The sequence below is a fragment of the Falco biarmicus genome, chromosome 15 (genome assembly GCF_023638135.1).
Source record: "Falco biarmicus isolate bFalBia1 chromosome 15, bFalBia1.pri, whole genome shotgun sequence".
Taxonomy (NCBI): Eukaryota; Metazoa; Chordata; class Aves; order Falconiformes; family Falconidae; genus Falco; species Falco biarmicus.
In genome coordinates, this window is record NC_079302.1 from 23495551 (window position 1) to 23518033 (window position 22483).

A 22483-nucleotide genomic window follows, 5' to 3' on the forward strand; every position below is an offset into this window, starting at 1 on the left:
AGAGATATAACAAGAAGATAATTCAGAGATAAAATTACAAAGTGAAGCAAATGTCCTACAAATTCTGGTCTTCTAGCTGTCTGTAGACAAGTTAAATTCTCTGTAACTGTGTCTTTTGGGGTCATTTTGCTACTATGATTGGAAGCTGTGGGTATCTTGCCTAAACTATAAATAACAACAAAGCTTAAGCTTTACTGGATCAATTCAGATCTGCAGTTCACACCTCAGCAGTAGTGGGCAGGTGCATGATTTGCGCTTTGAGGTGGAGGAACTTGCTTGTTACGGCAGACGTTGTCGGGTATGTCAAAAGTTACATTCAGAACTGGAACATCTGAGTTTGCTGTGTCTCCAGATTTTTCCTTGTCCCTTAACTCTCTCCCAGTGAGCCTATCTTCCACACAAATACAGTCTAACTTAGAAAGATTTTGAGGTAAATGTGAGCTATTTTGAGTTGGTAGCTAAAAATGTATACTATTCCATTTGCAGATAATGTGGCTGCTGTTTTTCCCTAATGACTAACTGTAAGTGAAAGTGAATTTTGAAACTTTGTGGCTCTGGAAAGAATTCCTGTAGTTTGGGGGTGGAAAGTATCTTGATATTGAAGAAATTGGCTGAAGAGCCACACAGGGGGATATTCAGCAGCACCTGTTAGGGCATTCCATTCCTGCTCTCTGTTACTGTGTGATGTTAGCATAGATGATACTGGTGCCGGGGCAGTTTGCAAAAAAATGCTAATGTCTCTTTGAAATGCACACAAGCAAATCCTCCTCTACCACTTCCTTAACCTGGGGGAAAGGTGGAACCTGCAAACATGGCAAATTCAGATGTCCCAGTTCTTAATTTGCTTTTTGATGTAATCCTCCGCATTGTACAATTTCCGCTTTAGTAAATGCCTCCACCCCAGTTTGCAAATAACAAACAGTGTGCTTGGGCCTGTTTGGAGAGAGGTGGCAGCTGCAGATCTCAACCGAGCCCAGGAAGCTTAGGGAAGAGGTTTGTTTGGGCAAGATCTATGCAGTCTGGAGGCTGCGCAACTCCAGTGAGTTTTCCCTGAGGCTGAAAAGCTCCAGTACCAAGACAGTGTCTGGTGAGCTGAGCAAAATGCTTCTCTTTTCTAGCTTGTGGGAGCTGCTGCCTCATTCATAAGAGATATTCAAAGCAGGGCTGCCATGTACATTTGTCTTTCTCTTACCCAGGTATAGTACCTTCAGTATAGCTATGTTCCCTTTCTTGTCTCCTATAAATGCCACCTTTTGGTCCTCTTTACAGGCTCTCTTCGTTTAATGCAGATTTCTTTAGTATAAACTGCATGGTTCAGCTTACTGCTAGGCCTTACAGCTCCTTGAGAAGATGATTCTGTGTTCTCCTAGAAAGTCTATAAGCCCTTAATGGGAAACCTTTGGAACACAACTTACATGACACTGTGGTCTTCAAGATACCCCATCTATGGGAGATCAGTGCCCCTCTAAAATGCTGCTGCAGGAAGGTCTAGCAGCATTGTCCAAAGTGAATGACCTCTGGCATCACTGGGAAGTGGAGACTGAGGTGGCACTAGGAACAGAACTGGGCTCTGATGTGTCCCAGAACTGCAGATCCCTGAAGCCATCGCAGCCACTTATGTGGCCAAATGCAGTGGATGCCAAGCTGGGTCCCAGGGATGCTCCCTCAAGAGGGGTGTTACCAAGGAGTAATGAGCACCCGCCCCATCATGGCCTTGATGGTGCAGAGCTTTGGAGCCCCTCCTAGTTTCCCCCCTGCTGTCAGGTAATTTTGCACAGTGAGCCATGCTGCTTAGGGCACTTCTCTCACCCACTTTAGCAATTTTGAAAGCAGTTTGGGCTGAGCCTCAACCTGTAAACCTCCTTCACTGCTAAAACTTGTATTGAAAGCCACTTCAAGGACTGCTTTGTTCCTGGTCCTGCTCTTTAATGAAGTATTGGAATCTGTTAGTAAATAAACTGAGTCAAGTGTCAGCATTGTTGATGCAGCAGGAAGGTAGGATGGTTGAAGTCAATTTTAAATAGCAATTAAGATGTCTGACTTCATAGCAAGCAAATAAATACCCTACTCTTATTTTCCTAAAGAAAGGTTGTTGTTTTTTTTTTTGTTGGTAGATACTGAAGTATCAGGATTTGCAGCGAAGTATAGCCTTTTCTTTAGTATATCTTTGTGCCAAACGGTAGGATAGCCAGGCTGTGTGCTTATGATGCTAAAGACGTATTGTTGAAGACATATTGTTGGCTTCTTATTCTTAGAATGTTGGGAAATGGGGAATAATTCTTCTTACACAGTAGGTATATATTTTTTTCTTCTCGCAGCTACTTTCACATGAAAATTGAAACTTGATAAAACTAGAGTTAGTTTCCATGTAGTAGCTAAGATACCAAAATCAGTTAGTTCTAAAATTAAGTAACTTGTACTTTAGAGCTGAGATGTCAGGCAGAGGAAGCATTTTCTCCAGTTCTCAGACAGAGGTGATTGGTGTAATCATCCTGTTCTTCAGGGTTTTAGAATAGGTTTCTGACTTCCACAATAACTGTTAATTAAAAAAGTCTGGACAAGAACAAGGTCTCTTTAGCTAATTTCCAGCTGCTTTGTCAGCCTCGAGTTGACTTCATATTTTCAGGAACTAATCTGAAAGTGGTGTTGGGGGAGTAATTCAGCTCTGATGGAGCAGTTCTCCCTGTCAGAAGCTGGTTTATCACTTCAGCATGCTCAAGCTGCTGGAGCTTAGCCAAGGACTTGCACCGCACCAGATTTTCAGGCTGTGAGCAGACATGTGCTGTTTGATATGTTACCTTTAAAAAATTATTTGACTACAGTAATCCTGATCTGAATTGAGTTTTTGTAACTTGCAAACTTGACAATAAATTGGTTTATTTTCTTGGTATTATAGTACTGTTGATGTTATAACCAGTTCTGGAACATGCACTCTGCTGGCATGAGGGCTGGAGGAGCTGCTGGGGCTGGGGGCACGTCCCTCCACAGGGTCCCACCTGGGACCTTTTGGGTGGAGCTGTGCCTGAGATTCTGGCTGCTGCTTGTCTTACAGGGATGGTGTCAGAGGGGGCAGAGATGAGAAAAGAAGCAACTGGCACAGATGTGTTGAAACCAGTGAGTAAAGTCAGTGCCCTGGAGGTAACCTCAACATCTATTACTCCCCCAACATCCCCGTCTTCTAGGACTGCCTGGGGTGGTCGGTCTGCACGTACCATAGCCAAGGATGTGAACCCCGAAGTGCTCAGGAGCGGAGTTGCCTGCCTGCCTGGTGAGTAGCTGAGCCAGAAACTGCCTGGGAAGCGTGGTTTGTAGGAGGGCAAGGGAGATGGGCCTCTGTTTGCAGCACTGCAGACTGGTGCCAATTGCATTTCTTTAACCCCAGACCTCTCCAGAAGCATCACTTCTTGAATCCTCTAAAGTTGCTGGATGGGAAGGGCAGGAAGTAGAACTTCCTCTCATGAAAGTAATGTTAACTTGTTCTTTGGAGTCTCAAAATGTTAACCAAGCATGTATGAGTCAGAAATGCCAAATCTGTGGGCTCACACCAGTAGTTCAGAAAGAGGAGTGAGGGTGCAGCTAATGATGGGCTGGTGGTCCTGACTTCAGACCTGGACGAAACAGTAGGAACTTGATTCACTTGGTAGGTAATTAAAGGATAGGAGTGTGGAAGATGCTATTTGACAGTGCTCTTGTAAAACCAGTTTTATTTTTGGTAATTAGAAGTTTGGTTGATTAAATGTAGCTGCCTAGATATAATAGATTTTTTGAAAACATTTGATTTCATGACACATAGTGTTGAAAGGAATATCCGAATGAAGTGTGGGTGAACAGCGTGTGGGATGAACAACAGCGTAGCTAAATAGCAGATGACAAAATGCTGTCAAGGGAGGACTTCCCAGAATTGTTCTGCTGAGATCAGTCGTAGGTCAGGTGTTAGTGTTTGCATCTGATATGGCAGCAAGTATCAAATTGCTGCAATGAAACTTCGGTACGGGACACAGGGTGGCAAACAAAGCTGAGGCTGTTGGACAGAGCAGCCGGGATCGCTTGGTGTATAGGACCCGCACAAGAGGTCTTTGTGCTTAACCAAATTCAAATTAAAGCAGAGGAGGCGAGATCTGCCTCTTCGGTGTGAAACAGCCGTTTGGCAGCATCTGCGTAAGCAGCCCCTGTGAGCTTCCTTCCATCCACAGCCCGGGAGAGGGGTGTCCAGAGTGGGGCAGGAAGATAGCTGCGTTCCATCGGCTCAGGAGCCATGTATGAGTTGAAACTTGGCTAGAGAGCAGAGGAGAGGTCAGGCGTACCTGTGCAGTGTGGAGAAGTTGGGAAGAAGAGCAGAAAGGCAGCACAGGGATCTCCTGCTCAGTGCTGGGGCTGCGAGACCGATTTTGACCTCAGGTGTGTAAAGAAGAGATGACTAGCCAGGATAAGAAGGTGATTTTTGCCTCTGCGTATTTGTTGGTGATGCCTCCCAAATAGTTTGGGCTGTTCTGATGCCTCTGTTATAAAAGGAAATGGTGAATATTGGAGGTGGTGCAGAGAAGGGTAATGACACTTCCTTGTACCTGAATTGGATGTCTTGTGGCAAGAGACTGAAAGGTTGTTTATCTCATAAGATGATTGAGAATGAGGTGGAAACAGCTTTGTACAGGGAAAGAGCAAAGGGAAATAAGACTTTTCCATGTGCAGGGAAGAAGGAAAGGGAAATAAAACTTTTCCAGCCTTCTGGAAAAAGGTGAAATGAGAAACCAAGTGCAGGGTGGAGTTATGGTACATTCAGACATGCATTGGGAGGTAAATTGTTAAAACAAATTGCAAAGAAGTATTTCTAATCTTCTGGTCTGCTGATCGGTTTGGACATTTTTATCATGTGTACTACAGCCAAAAAGTTACAGGATTTGAGAAGGGCCTTTCAGACAAGCTCGTAGTCCATGCTATTGTAGAAGCTTGACTATGTGAGCTAATGCTCTAGTTGTTTCCTTTGTCACAAATTCCTGTCATAATGTCCCTGGGACAACATACCTAAGGGAGGAATCATGTTTTCTGTAGAACCAGTATTGGATTTGACTGATATCTCTTCTCTCACATGTATCCTTTTGGATTTTGGTGGGCAGTCTTCACACCTGAGGGAGTGCACTCACCTCTCTGTTAAATGCTTTATGTTAGATGTTGGTAATGATATAATAATTGCATTAGAAATTGTAATTTCTATAATGAATAGTGAATAAGAATGAATTAATGAACTAGTGGCTGATGAAGCTAGGAAGAGATTTTCCTTTCAATTCTGCATTCTGCTCTTGAACCATCTGGTTATGCCACTATTGGAGACCTAGCCCTGGTGGATGGGGTTGCTTTTTTGACCTGGTCAGGCAATTCCCAGGATCCTGTATGGAAGTTCAAGGTTAATCAAGTTCTGGGGATGCCCAGCCTCCCTGATGGACAAAAGATTTTTCTTCAGAGTAAGAAAGTTTTTACTGAGCCTGGTTATTGAGCTAGTAATTGAGTGCCTTGCTTTTTTTATTTTCTGATGATCCCCTTAGTTTATTAGTTGCAGGTCAAACTTTTTCTAATTTCTCTCCTGCTCTTTGATTATAGTGTCCAGAATACAGCATTTCAGGAGTATTGAAACTCCTGAATCACACAGATGGAAGGTTTTTGTCCCTGATGTTAGCAGGAGAAAGCCTGTGTTACAGCCTTGTCACTGGGATGAAGAAAGCCCTGATTCTGAACGATGCCCATCTGTGTCTGTGGCCCTTACTCAAGTCACGTCCCAGTGACAGATTGAGATCACACCAGGGCAGTTTTCTGTGCTTGGGGCTGTCCATCTGTATCTCTTCCACCTGTCAACTCACATGCTTGTCCCTGGGATGGGGAGAGAGGTGGTCCAGGACAGTATGGTCTGTGGTAGCAATGAAGATCAGAAGAGACAGAAAGACAGCTTTCTCTAAGCCTCTGGTTTTGTCTTGTGCTTGGGATTCCACCCCCACCCCACCCACCCCCCACTCCCCATTTGTATGACAGGAAAAGGCTGCTGTTTTTGTGAATTACTTTTCACACAATAAAGGTGTAGTCCTTGCTGCAAGTTACACATCCCTTACCTTCTTGGCGACATGTGCAAGTGCAGAGCACTGGTCACCTGCGCAGGCTCGCTGCAGAGGCACTGCCTGCTTTTGAATGGCAGAGGCAGCTCTGGGTCGCTGAAGTGGTGTGTCCACCTGCTCTTTACCTATCCCTTGCATCTGGAGAGAAGGCTGGACGCAGTTCTGGCATTGGCACTGTTACATCTTTCTCTTCAGAGTTCCTGGTGCATGTTGTGGCTAAAGCCTAAAGCCAGGCTATCATTTAGTTTTGGGAGCTCGTAGAGTGGGCTTGATCCCTGTCATAAGCTGTGTCTTTGGGCTTTTGGAAAGCAGGGGGCAGAGAACTGTCTAACTGAAGCAGAGATGTTTCTCCTTCCTTGACATATCACAACTCAGCTGTGGTGCCCACTGTGTGCCAGCTCTCAAACTAATAAAACCTGGCACCGATTCTGCCCTTGTCAGAGCTGTAGATGGGCAAGAGTGTGCTCCTGGGCCATGTGCTCTGCAGCCTCTGAGGAGGAGCTCTGGGCTTCTGCTCTAGGGCTTTATCCCCAGGAGATGTCTGGTTATGTGCTAGGCTCAGCCTGTGGTGTGTGCCCAGTCTCATTAGGTAGTGCATGTTGTTCTGCAGACCTGTCTGCATTCTCGTCTGTCAGCAATGTGAATATTGTAACATAAGTGGAGGTCAGATTATTTATCTTGAGTTTATGACATTCTTGCTTTTCTCACAAGCCTGGGTTTATCATGAGCCAACTTATGCCGTATTTTATGAAGAATGGGTGTTTGGGTAGAAGAAAACAGTTGAAATTTAACACTACCGTGAGAGAAAGACAAGCAGAGCTCAGCTACTTCACTCTGGCACAGCATTTGGGTACTTGGGAGTATGTTTATAGCCTGCTACAATCTACAACATACGCTCTGTCAAGTTCTGGGGATCATTTCCAGGAAGGTGATGGGGTGGTAGTAGGGCAATATGAGGTATACACACCTGGAACCAGGCTCTGTTGACTTCCTTGTGCGACTTTCACATCCCCCCCCCCGCTCTTTCTACAGGTACCAGAGATAAATCAGGACGTGCAGTGGCCATAATAACAACAAGGAACACAGCCTGGTTAAACCCCCACTGCAATACCACTGAGCTCGTACGCCTTCTTCTGTACTTGCATAGCATCCCAAGGTTTGTGACACTCCTGGCCTGACAAGGTGGACAGCTGCTGCCGTGTCCAATTTGCCTTTTGGGGGGGGTGGTGGAAGCTGAGGTGGTGAGTGGAACAGGTTGACTTTTATTGGCCTGGAAACCTGGTGCAAACAGTTCCAAGACTGTACAGATGGGGTCTTCTGCTAGAGTGACCTGGCTTATGTTCAGTAAGGACTTTGGCTGTTCTGTATGTGCCTTGTGCACACGGTGTGATATAATTAGGTATGTACTGAATGTTTTCATGCATTGCTGTGAATCCAAGCCATTCTTGCTGTCCTTCATTAGCTCAGAAAATGGGATTTGGGAGTTGTGATGGGGCAGTCATGCAGCAGGTCCATGATGCAGTGTTGTGACATGATATTTTAGGGCGAGGCCTCCAAACTGAGAGGGAGGGAGGATCTCCAAGGGTTCAGAAAATCTGTCTTAATGCCTGGCTGACAATTGTTTTTGGAGTCTGCAGGCTGGAGTTGGCTGCAGCTACACTTTCTTTCACTGTGACAGACTCTTCCCAGCTCACCTCAGGCTCTACTGAGACTTTGGTTCACTTTTAGACAATTAAGAAGAGGTAAAGCTAACTCTGTAGGTGATTTCTTTTTTTTTTCTTTTTCTTTTTTTTTTTTTTCTTTTTAAGCCTTTAAACCGTAGTTAAAGGGAACAGGCTTAACCCATGAGAAGGCTTCAGCTGCTCACACTTTGTTTCTTATGCTTTTCCCTTCAAATCTGATTGTGGGTGAGATAGGCTTCGGGTCTGATACAGAATGGCTGTTCTTGTGAAGCAATGTGGCTGAGGCCCAGCTTGTCCCTGAATGCAATTAGAAAGGACTGGTTTTCCTGTGTGGATCACCCAGAGCGGGTATCAGCACTTCTGCCATCAGTGAGATGTATCCTAGGAACTGGAGGAAAGGGAAGTTCAGGTGGAAATAGCAAAGGTAAAAACTAAGCAATCCAGATGGTGGCTTCCATGTATGTATTTTAGTTAGGCGAAGGTAGCCAGTTAGTTCCCTGGCCTTACAGAGCTATAATGTACTGTTTTTTTTCACTCTGTCATGACTACGGGTTCTGTTTCCATAGTTTTGTTGATTTTAATTGGTGACAAATGTGACCTCTTTTTCTCTGTTCTTGCAGACCAGAATGTCAGGCTTTGGGTCTGACTGTTCTTGTGGATGCTCGTCGTTGTTCACCAGTTCCTGCTCTCTTCAAGGCATTCAGCATATTGCAGGTGAGCTCTGAGCTTGGGCAAAGGAACACTAGTTGGCTTGTTGTCTTGGTTGAATGTTATATCTCCATCTGCTGCTTATGTCTCCACCTGCCACTTGGATTTCAGTTGGCTTTGAGAGGTGTAGTTATGCACCCAGCCCTGTTTTAGGAGAATGACCTGGACTTGCCAGACCATGGGCAAAGCAAAAACCTGAAGCAAATCTGAGTTAGGGGAGAACACCCCTCCCCACCCCTCCAAATTTGCTTCCATTTCTGTGCTGAGAACAGCCTGTACCCAAGTCTAAAGGCTGTCATGAATTATCAGGCTTGGAGATGTTGTCCATTGCACTGAGGGTTTGTGTGAAATATGCAGGGATTTTTGTCCATGACGGAGAGGGAGGAAGTGAGGCCTCTGCCTGCTATGGAGGGAAGAACACTGCCTGTCATGCCAGGTGGAAGAGCACATGCAGCTGTTGATGTGGCTGTCAGTGAATGATTGGAATCAGACATGCTGTAACTCTATATTGCTTCAGGTCAAAGGCTTTCATATCAGTCACTTGGAAAGCAAACAGGTTGTGTGGCCCCCCCTCCCAAATAGCTTCTATCTCCGGCTGTTAGAAAGCCAAGGAGTTGCTGGGTCGTGGCTATGACTAATCTTGTTTAAGCAGGTGTTCCTTTTTAAGCAGAGTTTAGGTCTCTCAGGACTCAAACTCTGCAGACTGGAACAGGGCAATGTTTTAATGAAGCTGGTGTCTCTGTGGTTTATGCACTTCAGTGCCACATCTGAGAGTTGGGGCTGAATCAGTCTGTACTCCTGCTTCCTGGGCTGGGTGGAGCTGTCAGCTCTATCAGTGGGCTCATTCTCCGTGGTGAAGGAGTAATCTGGTGCTCTGCTTGGTTCGGCAGAGGTAACGAGCGAGAATCTTCTCTTTTATGCTGTGCCCACACGCCAGTGGGCTTGCTAAAGCTTTTGAGCATTTCGTTGCTGATGTGAGTTGCATGGTCGTCTTAGTGGAATGGTTTGGAAATCAGCAACATGTTGAGATGGTCCCCAGTCTTGTACAAGCATGGCAGGAATAAAGCCATTCTAACCTTAAGTTTCCTAACCTCTGAAATGAAGGTGGGGGGTAAGTGTTTTGCAGTGCCTCTGTAATATCCTGCTGTGATGGCTGTTTGGCTCTGAGCACCTCGTTATCAGGGTGGTGCAACAGTTAGTTAACAGGGATTAATGTGCTGCAAAACAGATTGCTGGAGCTGAGCGTGTGCTCCAGGTAACAGTGACTGACAGAGGCTAATTACTCTGCTTGTGGTTTTTTGTTCCTTACCTTGACTCTTCTGCAGACTCCATAAAGGAGACCTGTTCAGCTAGCTCATCATCTGGTTATGGCACAGGAATAATTCCTGGGTTCCTCTGAGCCTTTTGGAGATCCTTAGCGTTTACCTCTGTGATCCCACAGCAGTACTGTCATCTGCTCTGAAGCAAGGATTAGAGGAATACAAAAAAAGCTGACTGTGACTACAGTGAGTTTTCTAGAGTGCAGCAGGGTTTGCTGGCCAGTGGATGCAGAAGCACAGTCTGTAAGGTCACAGAACAAATCATCTCTTCGGGGTCCTTTCTGAAATCCCTGACACATCTCCCAGTGTCTCTTAGCTCTGGCAGACTGTCTCTGGAACTCATTTCTCTGCTGTTCTACTGTCTACTTCAACAGGCTTTTATTTACACAGATTTTCTGAAGCCTACTATGATAATATTGGTAGAATCTGTTAAATGTTGAGACCCAGTGTTGCTTGTTCAATTTTGAAGGGTTGCTTCCCTCTTGACAGCCGTAAGGAGCACTGCTTCACGGTGGGTAAGCACAGGTCAGCTGCCCTAATGCAGAGTCCCTTCCCACTGCGGCGCTCTGGTCTGTTAATGCTAGAGAACCTCCCTGGGGAGGGGAGGCTGAGTCCACAGGTTTCTGGGTCAAGATCTGTCAGTGAAGAAATATTACTTTCACTTCTCCATCTTTCCAGAATGAAAGCATGAATGGAATTAAGTGCTAATAGCCAACTTTTGGTGCTTGCAGTTAGTTTTCCCTACAGCACTGGGACACTGACAGTTGCTCTGCGTAGATCCATGTAGTAAACTGGTGAAAGCTTCTCATCCTCTCTGCCTTTCAGGGTGGGGGCAGTTGTGTTCTGCAAGACTTTCTTCCCTCTTCCTTTTCAGAATATGAGTGGCTGGGAAGTCGTTTTGTCCCAGGCAGCGCTGGGAGCAGGGGCAGAATAAAGCGCTGCAGCAGAGTTAGCTCAGGAAGAAGCAGGAGGAATTCTGGCAGCTCTGTATGGAGGTGGAGGGAAATGCACAGTGCGTACGTGCTGCAAGAATAGATCACGCTTGTTCCTGTGGGAAGCTGCATAATGATGCTTTGGAGCAAGGGTTTTTGCGGAGGTAAATGCTGCTGTGATGTTTGGTCACAGGTTGTCACCAGTAAGCTCTGTGCTGGGGGGCCTGTTCAGAGGAACTTTGCTGCTCAGTAGCGCTGGGCCAATCCCTCGGTCAGTGAGCAGGCAGTGGACAGTGGAATATGTACAGTGGCTTTCAGTGAACAGGTATCTGTGGTATTTCCCTGTGCCTGAGTCTTTATAAAGTGAGATTCTTTCGAATGTTGCATATCGGCGTGAAAGCTTAATCCTGTAATTGCTGCATCTGTGTGTTGGATTGGGAAGGGAAGAGTCTCTTATGAAGACAAAGAAATACAGTAGCGGCTGAAAGCAGAAAAGTTCTGTGCAAACCTTTCTGCTCTAGAGGTGTATTTGCGTGCTGTGTTATCTGCAGAACAGAGGACCTTGGTCTGATGTTAAAGACCAGGAACTTCCTACTACTCCATTACAAGTGGTCACTTTAGGATTGAACACGGTATTTGGGGACTCTCCCATCTGCATTCCTGGCAACCTGCGCTTCAAACTGTGCCAGTGTTGTTAAGTCTGGCCGTGGGCCTCCATTTGGGTCAGGAAGCCAGAATACTGTTTGGAACTTCAGTCTGAGAAAGATGGAAGAAAGTACCTAATTCTGTTTTTAAAGATTAATAATAAAAGGATGGGGGTTTTACCCTGCTGCTTTCTGAGCTCCTGTTGATGCCCCACTATTCTATGCTGTCCACACTGTGCCTGTTTTGGAGGTGTGTGTGGGGAGTTTGTTTCTGTGTTTCCAGGCAGCTGGTTTTGTTAGCAAAGGTGGTAAGAGATTGTGCAGAAAGCTGCAGGAAAGCTTCCTGGGGGTAGCATCCTGCTGCTTCCAGCTCTGCCTGTCTCCCGAGGCACTCCTGTTTCAGTCAGTTTGGGTTCTGTCCTCAGTACTGGATGAGACCGACTTCTCTTCAGCTGATTAAAGGGGAAAAAAAAAAGCTGGAAAAAAACGTTATTTCTTTAGAAATATTACTTCTTGGATTGGAAAACCCAGAACTCCTCCCCTGACAGGTTTATTTGTGAACGGTTTTTCAGTTTTTATTTTCAGGAGTAGCAAACAAGCGAGTGTTTTGGCTGTTGTAATCTTGTGTTACACCATCACTACCTTTATCCCTTACTCTGATTGCACAGCTCATAACTGCTGGAGTAGAAGAGGGATTGTGAAAGAATAAATTTATTTAGTACCATGATCTGTCTTGAAACTGTGGCTGGTCTCCATCCTTCAGTACCTTCTAGCAGAGAAATTCAGAGCTGCTGATACAGCTCTAACACCTCCCCATCCTCTCTTCCGATGATGTTCAGTATTTACTTAATACAGCCTAATTATGCAATAAATTCTTTTTGGCCTTTTGATCGGTGTTCAAATAGCAGTGAAAGTGTCAATTATTTGCTTTGGAGAAAGGGATTTGAGAAGACTTAGAAACCTCTCATGGTTTTGGAAGGTGTTTCAGTTGCATTTTTTCCTGCCTGTTCAAAAGGACCCTGGTTTAAGACTAGATGAGAGAAAGGTCTTTTTCCCTCTGCTTTGGAATCACTGCCACTGATTTCACTCACAGAACTGGGTCTCCTTGTGTTGGCATTGTTTCTTAATTTCTGTACTGGGCCCAGTGTTGAGTTAGGTGACTCAGTCTCAGCTCGTCCACTTACCTCTCTACTCTGGCTCTGCTGCTCCTGTTGGATATTTAACCCTGAGCACTACTGGAGCCATTTATTTAAACAGGTTTCTGTTGCTGTGGTGGGCTGCTGTGTGGCTGGTTCCTTGCAGCTCAAGCAATACCAGAAAGGATTTGTTCCTTGACAGTTTCAGATATCTTTGCAGAGACAAAGACCATCTAGAAGACATCTAGATGGGATGGCTCTTACTTAACCATGAGGCATGACAGCTTAAACGGTTATTCTCCTTGCTCTCCCAGTTCAGGCATCATGTATGTAGTGGGCCTTGTCTCCATGGTCTGGATCTTTCTGCTACATCTCCCTCTTCCTGCTGTCGCTCTCTGTGCCTGTTTCTCACTTCCCTGTAGAATGCTTCTATAATCGGAGAGCTGCTCCTGGATCACAGAGTTTGAACTAGAGCTGCCAGACATCCCTTGTATTTGGAATTTCTGTCGCTTTAACAGTAGCAACAGGATGCAAGGCCTTGATTGTGAGTTGGCAGTAAGTAAAGACAAGATGACATTTTTGGCACTGTGGGGGGAAAAAAAACCAACTTCCTTTCAGTTAGGAGAAGTGACCAGGAAAGTTATGAAGAAAAACCTTGGACATTGAACATTTTTTTTTTTTTCCCCCTGGACTTACTTCCCTGTGTAGAAAGCAAAGCTTTTTTAGTACAGCCAACAACTGACCTCTGTCATTGCTTCCTGAAATACTGCAGGACTAATTGACGTGAAGCAAACCACCTTAAGGACATAGTCTTGGTGCTCAGTAGAATGGCTGTCCCTATACCTGGTGACTGACTTTCAGGCTTCGTAAATAGTTTTGAAGGATAAATTGGAATCTCATGTACAAACCTGGTATGGTACATTCTCCTTGGCATCCCAGACAGACCAGTAACGGATTTGCACTCTGTTCTGTTCTAGGACATAGATCCTCATTGTATTCATGGAGTACTGCTTCTGGTTGAAAGAGATCTGACTTTTCGGATGGAGAAGCCACCAGCAGGACAGGTAATGGAACCATTCATCCAGGAGTTTCTGGGGAGCTCTTAATATCCCTTTTTCAACTTTGCAAACAGCAAGTTCTCTGTCCGCTGATGTATGTTTATTCTCAAATGAAATCTCTGTAGTTGTTCTCTGTATTTTATGGTTGTGGTCTCTTATGGGTGTGGTATTTATAGGGTTGTAAAGTTTATGTGGGCTGAAGAGATCTCTGTCGTGCTCTGTTTATTGCCGAGTCCATCAGTGACATTTGCACCATAATTATGTCAGTCTGCTGGGGCCCTCAAGACACAGTGGGTTTGTTGGTAACATGGATAGCTATATGGAGGAGCCCTGGGTTAACAGACATGCTTTTCATGTTCTCCTGTTAACAAGGCGGGAAATCCTTGGGCAGGAAGAGATTGCATTAGGCTAAACCCTGAACTCCATCCTTTGAAGGTACTTGTTGCTTTCTGGGATTTTGCGTGTTTCCTGTCCTCGTAGCTGCTGCTGTCAGTGGCTGAGAAACTTCTGCAAGAGGAGGAGGAGATGGGTATGTGTGTGAGGTTCCCTTTGCAGCTGAAATGTCTGGGAAGACTAACAGGAGGTGCTAATGGAGGAAGGGAAATCATAACAACATCACTGAACACTCCCACTAGAAGTAAATCTGCCTTGGTATTCCATAGCTGGATAAGAAATGTCGGTTCCCAGCCACTCTGTGCTGAGTGAGTAGAACATCAGACTGCATCTTAGTCATCTCCCTTTTGCTCTAAGACTGTTACAAGCCACAAGACTGAAATTCTGTGCCTGCTGACACCCTGTAGACTTCAGAGTAGGCCAGGACCTCCCTTCTGGCTCCTGTGGATGAGGACACTGTGAATAGCATCAGGTTTGCCGTGGGTGTGGTGTGCCACCCCAAAAGGCTAAAGAATAACAAATGCTATTAGTCCATTTCCTCATTGCCCCCGTGTGGAAGAGTTTGAAGTTGGAATGGGAGCTGCAGGTGTGTGCATGCAGGGAGAAATACAGGAGACATTAAATAAACACAAAGTGTGTGGGAGGGAACAGAGCAAAGGCTAATAAAGACACGGGCATGCAGGAGGAATTGGAAGCATCATCACTATTTTGTAAGGAGGTGGAACCTTCACTTGAGGAGGGGTGGCACGTGGTTAGATGTCTGCACCTGAGTTTCTGTGTTTGGACTGGCTTCCATGTACCTGCAGGAGCACTTGTCTGTTTCTCTTGTGAGTATAAAAATGCTTTGAGGTCCTACAGACCCGCAGAAATCAAGTTATCTGTGACAAGATCCAGGAAATGCTTGGAGCAAGTAGCTGCTTTGATGAGTGGAGAGCTGAGGGTAGGGCAGAGGCTGCTCTGTCGAACACTTTTTCCAGGAAGTGAGATGGGGAAGCTGGGGGCTGGATTTAAGCTCTCAGACTTTGCAAACAAATGCAAATTGCAGCACAAGGTGGGAGCTCTGCTTATACTAGGAGGTACTGGCTCTGGAGAAGGCTGTCTGCTGCCAGACTTCCATCACAGATGTTCGGCTTGGTGACAGCATGTTGTGGCCTGCATTCCCTCAGGGTTCGCCCACTAAGCTGTACAGCAACCTGCTCTAAGATTGAATTGATTTCCCCCCGCCCCCCCCCTTCATATGGTAGTGATATTGCAGCTATACACTGTGTGCTTTGTTTCTGTACAAGATAGATAAAGAAAAAAAGGATGCTGTCTTTCATTAACCTTCCCCTCCTTCTCCAGTACTCACAATCCAGTGCAAATGTGCTTTTATTTCTTCTATTCCCATGCAGTTTGAACTGCTCACCTCCATGAAAGCCCTCCATAAGCACATAGACAGCTCACAGCTGCCTCTAGAACTGGATGGAACTTTCCCTTATTGCCACCGGGACTGGTTAAGCTTCCGCATGGTGAGTAGGATGTCTTGTATCTTTTGGTATCTGAGAGCAGAAATGGCATGGTAATGGAGCTGAAGCAAGAGGGGCCTGTCAACAGCTGAACCTACAAGCATTAAGACAATGGTTCCTGTAATGCTTATGTATGCATATTATTCATTTATCAAAAAAATACTAATAACGTCTTCATGAAATGTATGCACACTGTGGCCTATTGGCCTGACTGCAAGAACTAAAATTTTAGGTTTTAACTCATCTGCTTGAAGTGCATCAATTCTTCCTTCCCTTAAAAATACAGTCAGATCTGAACTCTGTTTTGTTGTGGTATACAGTGGCACTTTTCTCCAGTTATACTTGGAGGCATAAGGGCAGACACTTAAAAACTAATTTTAGGAGAAGATGTTAGTATCATGTTGCCATTGAGCTAACAATTAATAACTTGAGCATAATAAAAATAGTTAGATCTTATTGGGTTTGGAGCAGGTTCACCAGACCAAGCTAAGAGCTCTCTAGTAAAAACTGCAGTCCTTGCACGAAGGAGTGAAATTTGGAAGTTCCTGATAATCAGTTCAGATACTTTGAGGATCTTTTTCCTCCTTTAGATGTAATTGACTTATTTACCGAAGCTGTCATCAAGAATTCTTTAGAAAGCATCTAAACAAAAAGTCAGAGAGGGTTCAGCATTTGGAGGAGCACTGTATTCCTCTGCAAGCGGTGAGGTGAGGAAACAAAAGCTTCCCCATGCAGATTCCATTCGGTGAGTTTTAGGAGAAGGTAACAGTAGGAGGCAGTACCAGCAATATGTTCCTTCTCGCTGTTTGGCTGCTTTGAGTACGCCTTGTGGTGCTGCTTGACTTTTGTACTTTTCTTCAGAAGAGTGGTGGATCGAGAGATCTACAGTGACCCGTACCCAGGTGTGGATCAGAAACAGCCCAAGGTGCAGGGAGGCTGACCGCTTTGTGAAAATGGTCGAGCTGACCCAGGTTAAACCTCAGAGATAGAAAGGTTGAAACTGCAGCACCCAGACACGGTTTATAAGGAAGGCAGCCCTGGAAAGGGCGCTGTAGGGATCAATAAGGAATTCTGCAGCTGCTGGTGCAGCTGATCTCAGGCAGGACTCAGGTGTTGCTGGCCACGCAGCAGTGTATATGCAGACTGCCAGAAGGCTGCAAAAGTAGCATCTCTGGCACCAATACCCAGCTCTGTGCACACTCACGATGTAGAGGGAGCATAAGTTCTGTGGATCATATGCCTGTTGAATCTTTAAAAGCTCTACTGAGAGATGCTTCACACACTGAGGCTAGACAGGATTAAATCTCTGTAAATCTGCACACAGATTGGCTGTCTTCACTTTGAGTTTGACTTGCTTACTCTGGTGGATGACAGAACCATCACCTCTGCTTCCAAAAGTTTCAGTGGTCCTTTGGCTCTGACCTCACTGCCCAGAGTGCTGCGTGGCACACTGCAGCATTGGAAGCAGGTTAAGATATCAATAATATCACTGTGTTGCCGGTGGCAAGCTTCAGCGGTTAGGCTTAGCATGTGCCAAATGTTAATTTATCTTTTCCACCTTTAGAACCCATTTTTAGAACTTGTTTCTAAAAGTACTGGTATGAACTCATCCTGGTGCAGTAGAGGAACAGGAGCCTAATCTTGGTGCTTAGGACTGAATTAGAGAATCTGAGGTTTGTTTGGCAGTGAGGAAGCAGAGCAGCTTTGCAAGAAGTTACGGATTAGTTTTGTGGACAGAGCTGAGATGCTCAGTCTGTGCAGAAGGGTAATTCTTGAAGGGAGAAGCATGAGATCAGGCTACTTCTTATTTGTCTTGCATCTTGACATCCAAAATGTTACAAAAGGGGGTTACTGTAGGAATTAATCTGTAGGGGTTGCCTATTTATACAACGTACTATGTGTGATAATGACCCGCATGCTCAACCCCTTTAGATCTGCAGCTGTGTGGTAAAGAGCATTTATTTCCTGTCTCAGTGATCTCACCTGCATCCTGCCTGCTAATCTGGCGCTGCTGGGGCTGTTCCAGCACTCCAGGGAGGACGGAGTTCAATTCAGTAGATTCAAACAGCTGCTTTTTTGTTTTGTTTTGAGCATGGTTGTTTTGGAATAGCTGTTTCTCCCTTCTCTGATTTCAGTGGCTAGAAGGTGGCATCTGACAGTATTTAGGCTTAATATCACTGACTCTTCATGTGGGGTTTTTTTGTCATGTTTCCCCCCACCCTGCCAGCCCCCTGAAGAAAGGAGGGATTTCAGATTTGTCAGTAAAGTGCTTGATTGTGGAAGCTTTCCAGTTTCCTAATCTTCAATGTAAACTACTTCTAACATGAAGAGAAATGATTTAAAGTAGAGAAATGCCAAGTACTTGTTCTGTATTTTGTTCCTCCAAAATTCACGCGGAGTGATTAATCTTAGTGGGAAGTTAACTGAAATGTGAGAAGAATGTGGGGACATAAATGAACTGCTTTTCTTTTCTGTAAAGTCTGACCTGTACAAGCCGTGAGTATGCAAGTTTATAGGGTCTGCGTAGAGGCCTTGGTATAGTGTGATGTATCTGAATCCTCTGCTGGGCCTCTCCTTGCTGATACAGCCTCACCGAATGGTACAATTGAGCCCTTGGGTTAATGTGTTTGATCCTGTCTTGATTTCTGCACTTTTAACCTGCTGCAAGCTGAAAAGACAGCTTTCCTGACAACTGTGAGGCAGTAATCTCCACTTTGGTCCTTTCTTCTTGTAGAAACTGGAACATTTGCTACAAGGATGCCAAGGTGCTTGTGCCTTCCTCCAGGGAGCTATTCATAAAGTGGAATCTGGAAAATTACCAGAAAGAGCTGAGGTAAGCTTGTCCCTCACCCCGTATCAGAGGTGGATCTGCGACAGAAGAGTGCAGGAGGCTGGGTGGCTGCAGAAAAGATGGAGCTTTGAGTTTGCAAGCTATAGTAGCAAAGTATTCAGAGTGCTGTGTGTCACTGTGGAGCTGTCAGAACAGCTGGACTAGTAGAGACTAATCCAAACACAGTGATGGAGGCTCCATGGGATATAGAAGCAGGTTCTCTGATCCCTCACCATCACCCAGGAGACCTCCTCTTCAGCTGTGCTTGCTGCTGATGGGTGCTTGCTCCAGCATTGGAGCGCATTCCTAGCAGCTCCACAGCTGTAGCTCGTCCTAGCTTTGGGTTGTCTAGTGCTGAGCAGCTGCCTCAGGCTGTGCCACACCATGTTTGTTTGAATGGCCTGGAATTAAGTTAGGTGACAACATAGTGTTCACCAGGCCAAGGCTGTGCTGTGGTTCCACCTTCGTTGCCTCCAGAACAGAGTGGGAAAGAAGAGAAGGGCATAAAGGCCAAGGCTGTGCTGTGGTTCCACCTTCGTTGCCTCCAGAACAGAGTGGGAAAGAAGAGAAGGGCATAAAGGCCAAGGCTGTGCTGTGGTTCCACCTTCATTGCCTCCAGAACAGAGTGGGAAAGAAGAGAAGGGCACAAAGGCCAAGCCTGTGTTGCGCAAAGGTTATATTCCCCTACCCTTAAGCAGCTGCTGTACCCCTGATACAGTAAGAAATTGCTGCCAGCTCTGCACTGGGGGTCCCAACAGTAAAGCAGCAGCAGCAGATCACAGTGGCCTCTCAGGCCCTTCCTGCACATACATGTGTGTCCACAAAGCCTTCATGTGCGTCTTGTCCCACAGACCGGAGCCGTGTGGGCCCAGGCTCTCAGACCAGCAGGAGCGTGCTGTGAGGGGCAAACAGGGCTGGAAAGCTGCTTCTTGGTGTGGCCAGGACATGGAGTGTGGACAATGATAGGAACTGAGTTTCGATTTTAGCCTGGTGGGGGAAGTACTGAGAGCACAAGGAGCTCTGTTTATCACTTAGGACTTGGCAGGCTTGAGAGAAACAGCTGTGGGAACCAACCTCCCTCTTTCCTAGGGTAGGCCAAGGTGAGATGTGGTTTGTGTATGTTTTGAGTTGGGTGCTGGTCTTTGCCTGTTCCTTCGTTGCCTGTAGGTTGCAGTAACTGCTCTTCTCACTCTTGCAATCCCTCCAGGAGGCAGCTGTGCTGCTGAGGAATTACAGACAGTTGATGAAGAATGTTCTTGAAGACGCGCGGCTGGTCAGGCTGCAGCTGGAGGGTGGAGCACTGCTGGCCAGACTAAGGAAAGAGGAGTCTTGTGTCACCCTCACCCATGACTACAGGTGAGCCCCAAGAGTGAGAGAAGAGGTGGAGATGAGCAAAAAGCAGGCAGTGGGAGTCTCTGTCAGATGACCCATTGTTGGTGTAGGCAAGAGAGCAGCTTTGTGTAGTATGTGCTTTTGTTGGAAACAGCAAAGGTGAAAAGCATAAGGGAATTTTACTCTTACCCTGACTGCTTTTTCCCCAGTGCAAAAACTTGTCTGGGTGGATTCACTTAGATGTTTAAAGTTATTTTTCCAAGCCAAATCGAACTAACCTTCTGTAGCGGAGAGAGGGGTGAATATTTTTGCATGCCTCTAAAACACAAGCCTTGATTGATGATGCTAGTGATGAATGTTTAGGTCCAGGCATTATCGCTGTGTGATTTACCAAGGCACGCCCTATGCAAGGGGATTTCCAAGGACCTTAACTGCGAGGAATGCTTTCTGACTGAAGCAAGCTCTGATCTCCTCGAACATTGGTGTGGTTTGCGCAAACAAATACCCGCTGCCCATGTGCAGAGTTGGTATGAGAAGTGGGGACTAAGAGAGACCAGCTGTTTGAAATCCACAGAGCATTGCACAACTCCTGTTTGTGCTGTTAAAGCACCTCAAGCCTATCAGCGCGTGAAGGCCTCTGTGCCATGTGCTGTGCAAACAGCAAGTTAGAAAGACAGCCCGTGCACCCAGGAGCTTCCAGGCCAACTGCAAGAGAAATGCTGGCATGTGGGTGCAGATGAGGGCGTAGAGGACAGCAGGGTGGCATGGAATGGCTCCGGGTGTCTGCAGCCTTGCTCTGGTTAAACTGTCTGTTGCCATTGCAAGCTGGGAGGTTTTAACGGGAGGGAATGGAGAGAAGATAACAAAATAGCTTATAGAGTATCCACCCAAACACTAGGAAAACAGCACTTCTCTTTGAAAATGCAGCAAGTGAATGACAGTGCAAGTTGCTACCTGTCAGTGGGAGACAGGGGTCGGCATTTCAGTGCCGAGTGAGGGGAGCGTGGGGACAGGCTGTGTGTTTCCTCTCCCTGCTTGCTGTGACTGCTGTCAGCAGCTGTGGCGGGCCGGACAGACGCAATTCTGTTGCTGAACTGGTGAAGTACGCTTTATGCAGTTTTGCATAGAATTAGTACAGTATATAGCCTTTCTATTCTGACATGATTTGAGAAACACACATTATGTAGGCTGTTGTTTTTTTATTTATGTTATTTTAAGCAACACATAGCAACTTCAGAGTCCTAGGAGCATGGGGAGAACATGCATGCTTTTTATGTTTTATTTTGGTTTTAAGCTAAGCCTGTGTTCTTGTGCAGGGAAATGATCAACTTTGAAACCTGATCTGGCAGAACCCCTAAGGGTAATTTTCTGCTTTGGTTGCCTTAGGAAGGGCAAGGGTGGGGGATACACATTTGATTGCACAGTGTTTGAGTGCTTGCGGAGGCAGTGTAGCATGTTCTCCATTTAATTTGGGTTATACGTGTTGCCTGCCAGTATGAATGGAGAGTGTATGCTGTGGGTCAAATGTATGTGGTGCTCTCCAGCCTGAGAAGCGTAAACGAATGTAGTGGGAGAAAGTCAGTCCTCTGCTAGCCTGTGGAGTAGTTGCAGAAACTAAAATCCATGCGGTGTTTTAACTGAGGAAATGCCTGCTTGTCGTGTAACTCAGAGCAGAGGACTAAAGAAGTCCACTTTTCTTTTTTCCAGGATCCTTTTAAATGGGGAAAACTCATCACTTGGCCATAGAACTCTGTATAAGGCACTGTTGGTTTTGGAGTCTCCATGATTCTGCACTTGTTCCTTCTCTTCAAACTGGCATGCAGATATTAAAGGTTCTGAGCTCTGCTAACTCTGTAAAGGCTTCTATGCTTATGATTTTCAAAGGCTTCTTTGAACAGATGAAGTCAAAGCAGGGCAGGAACAAAATATTGTAGTCAGCCTACTAAGCTAGCGTGGAGTGGCTACTGATGTGTGTGGGTCCAATATTAGATTTCTGACTGCTGATATGTGAAAATGGAACAGGACTGGTTGTGTCTGTGCACTCATCAGGGCCTGTTGTACTGCTTTTCTGAACTTTGAATTGTAAAATCTTAATCAATGCTTAAGCCTGTAATTCCACACCCACCCCCCAATACTTGAAATCTCAAATTATTTACTAGAGTGAGTCAAATTACTTTACCTTTCTGAGCCACCTTTTAGCTCTGTGTTAATCACATGTCCCATTATTTTAATGGTTTTTTGTTGTGGTGCAAAAGCCTGATCAAGCAGAGTCATGACTGCCAAGACTTTGTAGGCAGAAGCTGAGGCCAGCTGTGAACAAGTGACTGTCAAAATGTGCAAGAATTGCACATAAATTGGGGGGGACGGACGGACGGACACGACTTTAAGAGCATTTTGCTGGACTCTTAGCTCCACTTAATTAAAATATGCCAACCAGAAGTGCAGAACTAAAGGTGAAAAACATGATTTTTTTAAAGACACATAAAGACAAACCCAGCTGCACTGTCACCTTGGGATTAAACAAGCAAGAGATTGACTTGCTTTTTTTTGCAGGGGATATGTTTTGCCAGCTCTCACAGCTGACTTTCTTACTAGTTTGTGGCTTCATGTGGCATAAAGAATACCAGGAGGTGGTAAGAACAGAGATGGACAAACCCGTCTGAAAACGCCTGACTGCCGGTTACAGACATTAGGCTAAAACAGGCAAGGAAGCAGCCTTGTGCTGTATGCAGTCAGATGTTATCTGCCAAATACCTCTCAGGAGCATGCAGCAAACAAGGCTGGCTTTAGTCTTTCTTCAGTAATGAAACTCTTCCCTTGGGCTTGATTTTGGCATGTTTCCA

The 22483-nt window shown here is 45.6% G+C and overlaps 1 protein-coding gene across 4 annotated transcripts in view; it reads left to right on the forward strand.

The window, feature by feature from the left end:
• PLEKHG4 (pleckstrin homology and RhoGEF domain containing G4) overlaps nucleotides 1-22483 on the forward strand; it is an 89558-nt gene that overhangs the window by 25992 nt on the left and 41083 nt on the right. For all 4 annotated transcript variants that reach the window (XR_008825730.1, XM_056360990.1, XM_056360991.1 and 1 more), the window contains exons 4-10: nucleotides 3053-3268; nucleotides 7134-7257; nucleotides 8404-8497; nucleotides 13500-13586; nucleotides 15365-15481; nucleotides 18213-18311; nucleotides 19516-19664. Coding sequence is in view for 3 of the 4 variants with exons in the window: in XM_056360990.1 (XP_056216965.1) it covers nucleotides 3053-3268; nucleotides 7134-7257; nucleotides 8404-8497; nucleotides 13500-13586; nucleotides 15365-15481; nucleotides 18213-18311; nucleotides 19516-19664 (886 nt within the window). In the remaining variant the exon portion in view is untranslated. The remainder of the gene's footprint in view (nucleotides 1-3052; nucleotides 3269-7133; nucleotides 7258-8403; nucleotides 8498-13499; nucleotides 13587-15364; nucleotides 15482-18212; nucleotides 18312-19515; nucleotides 19665-22483) is intronic.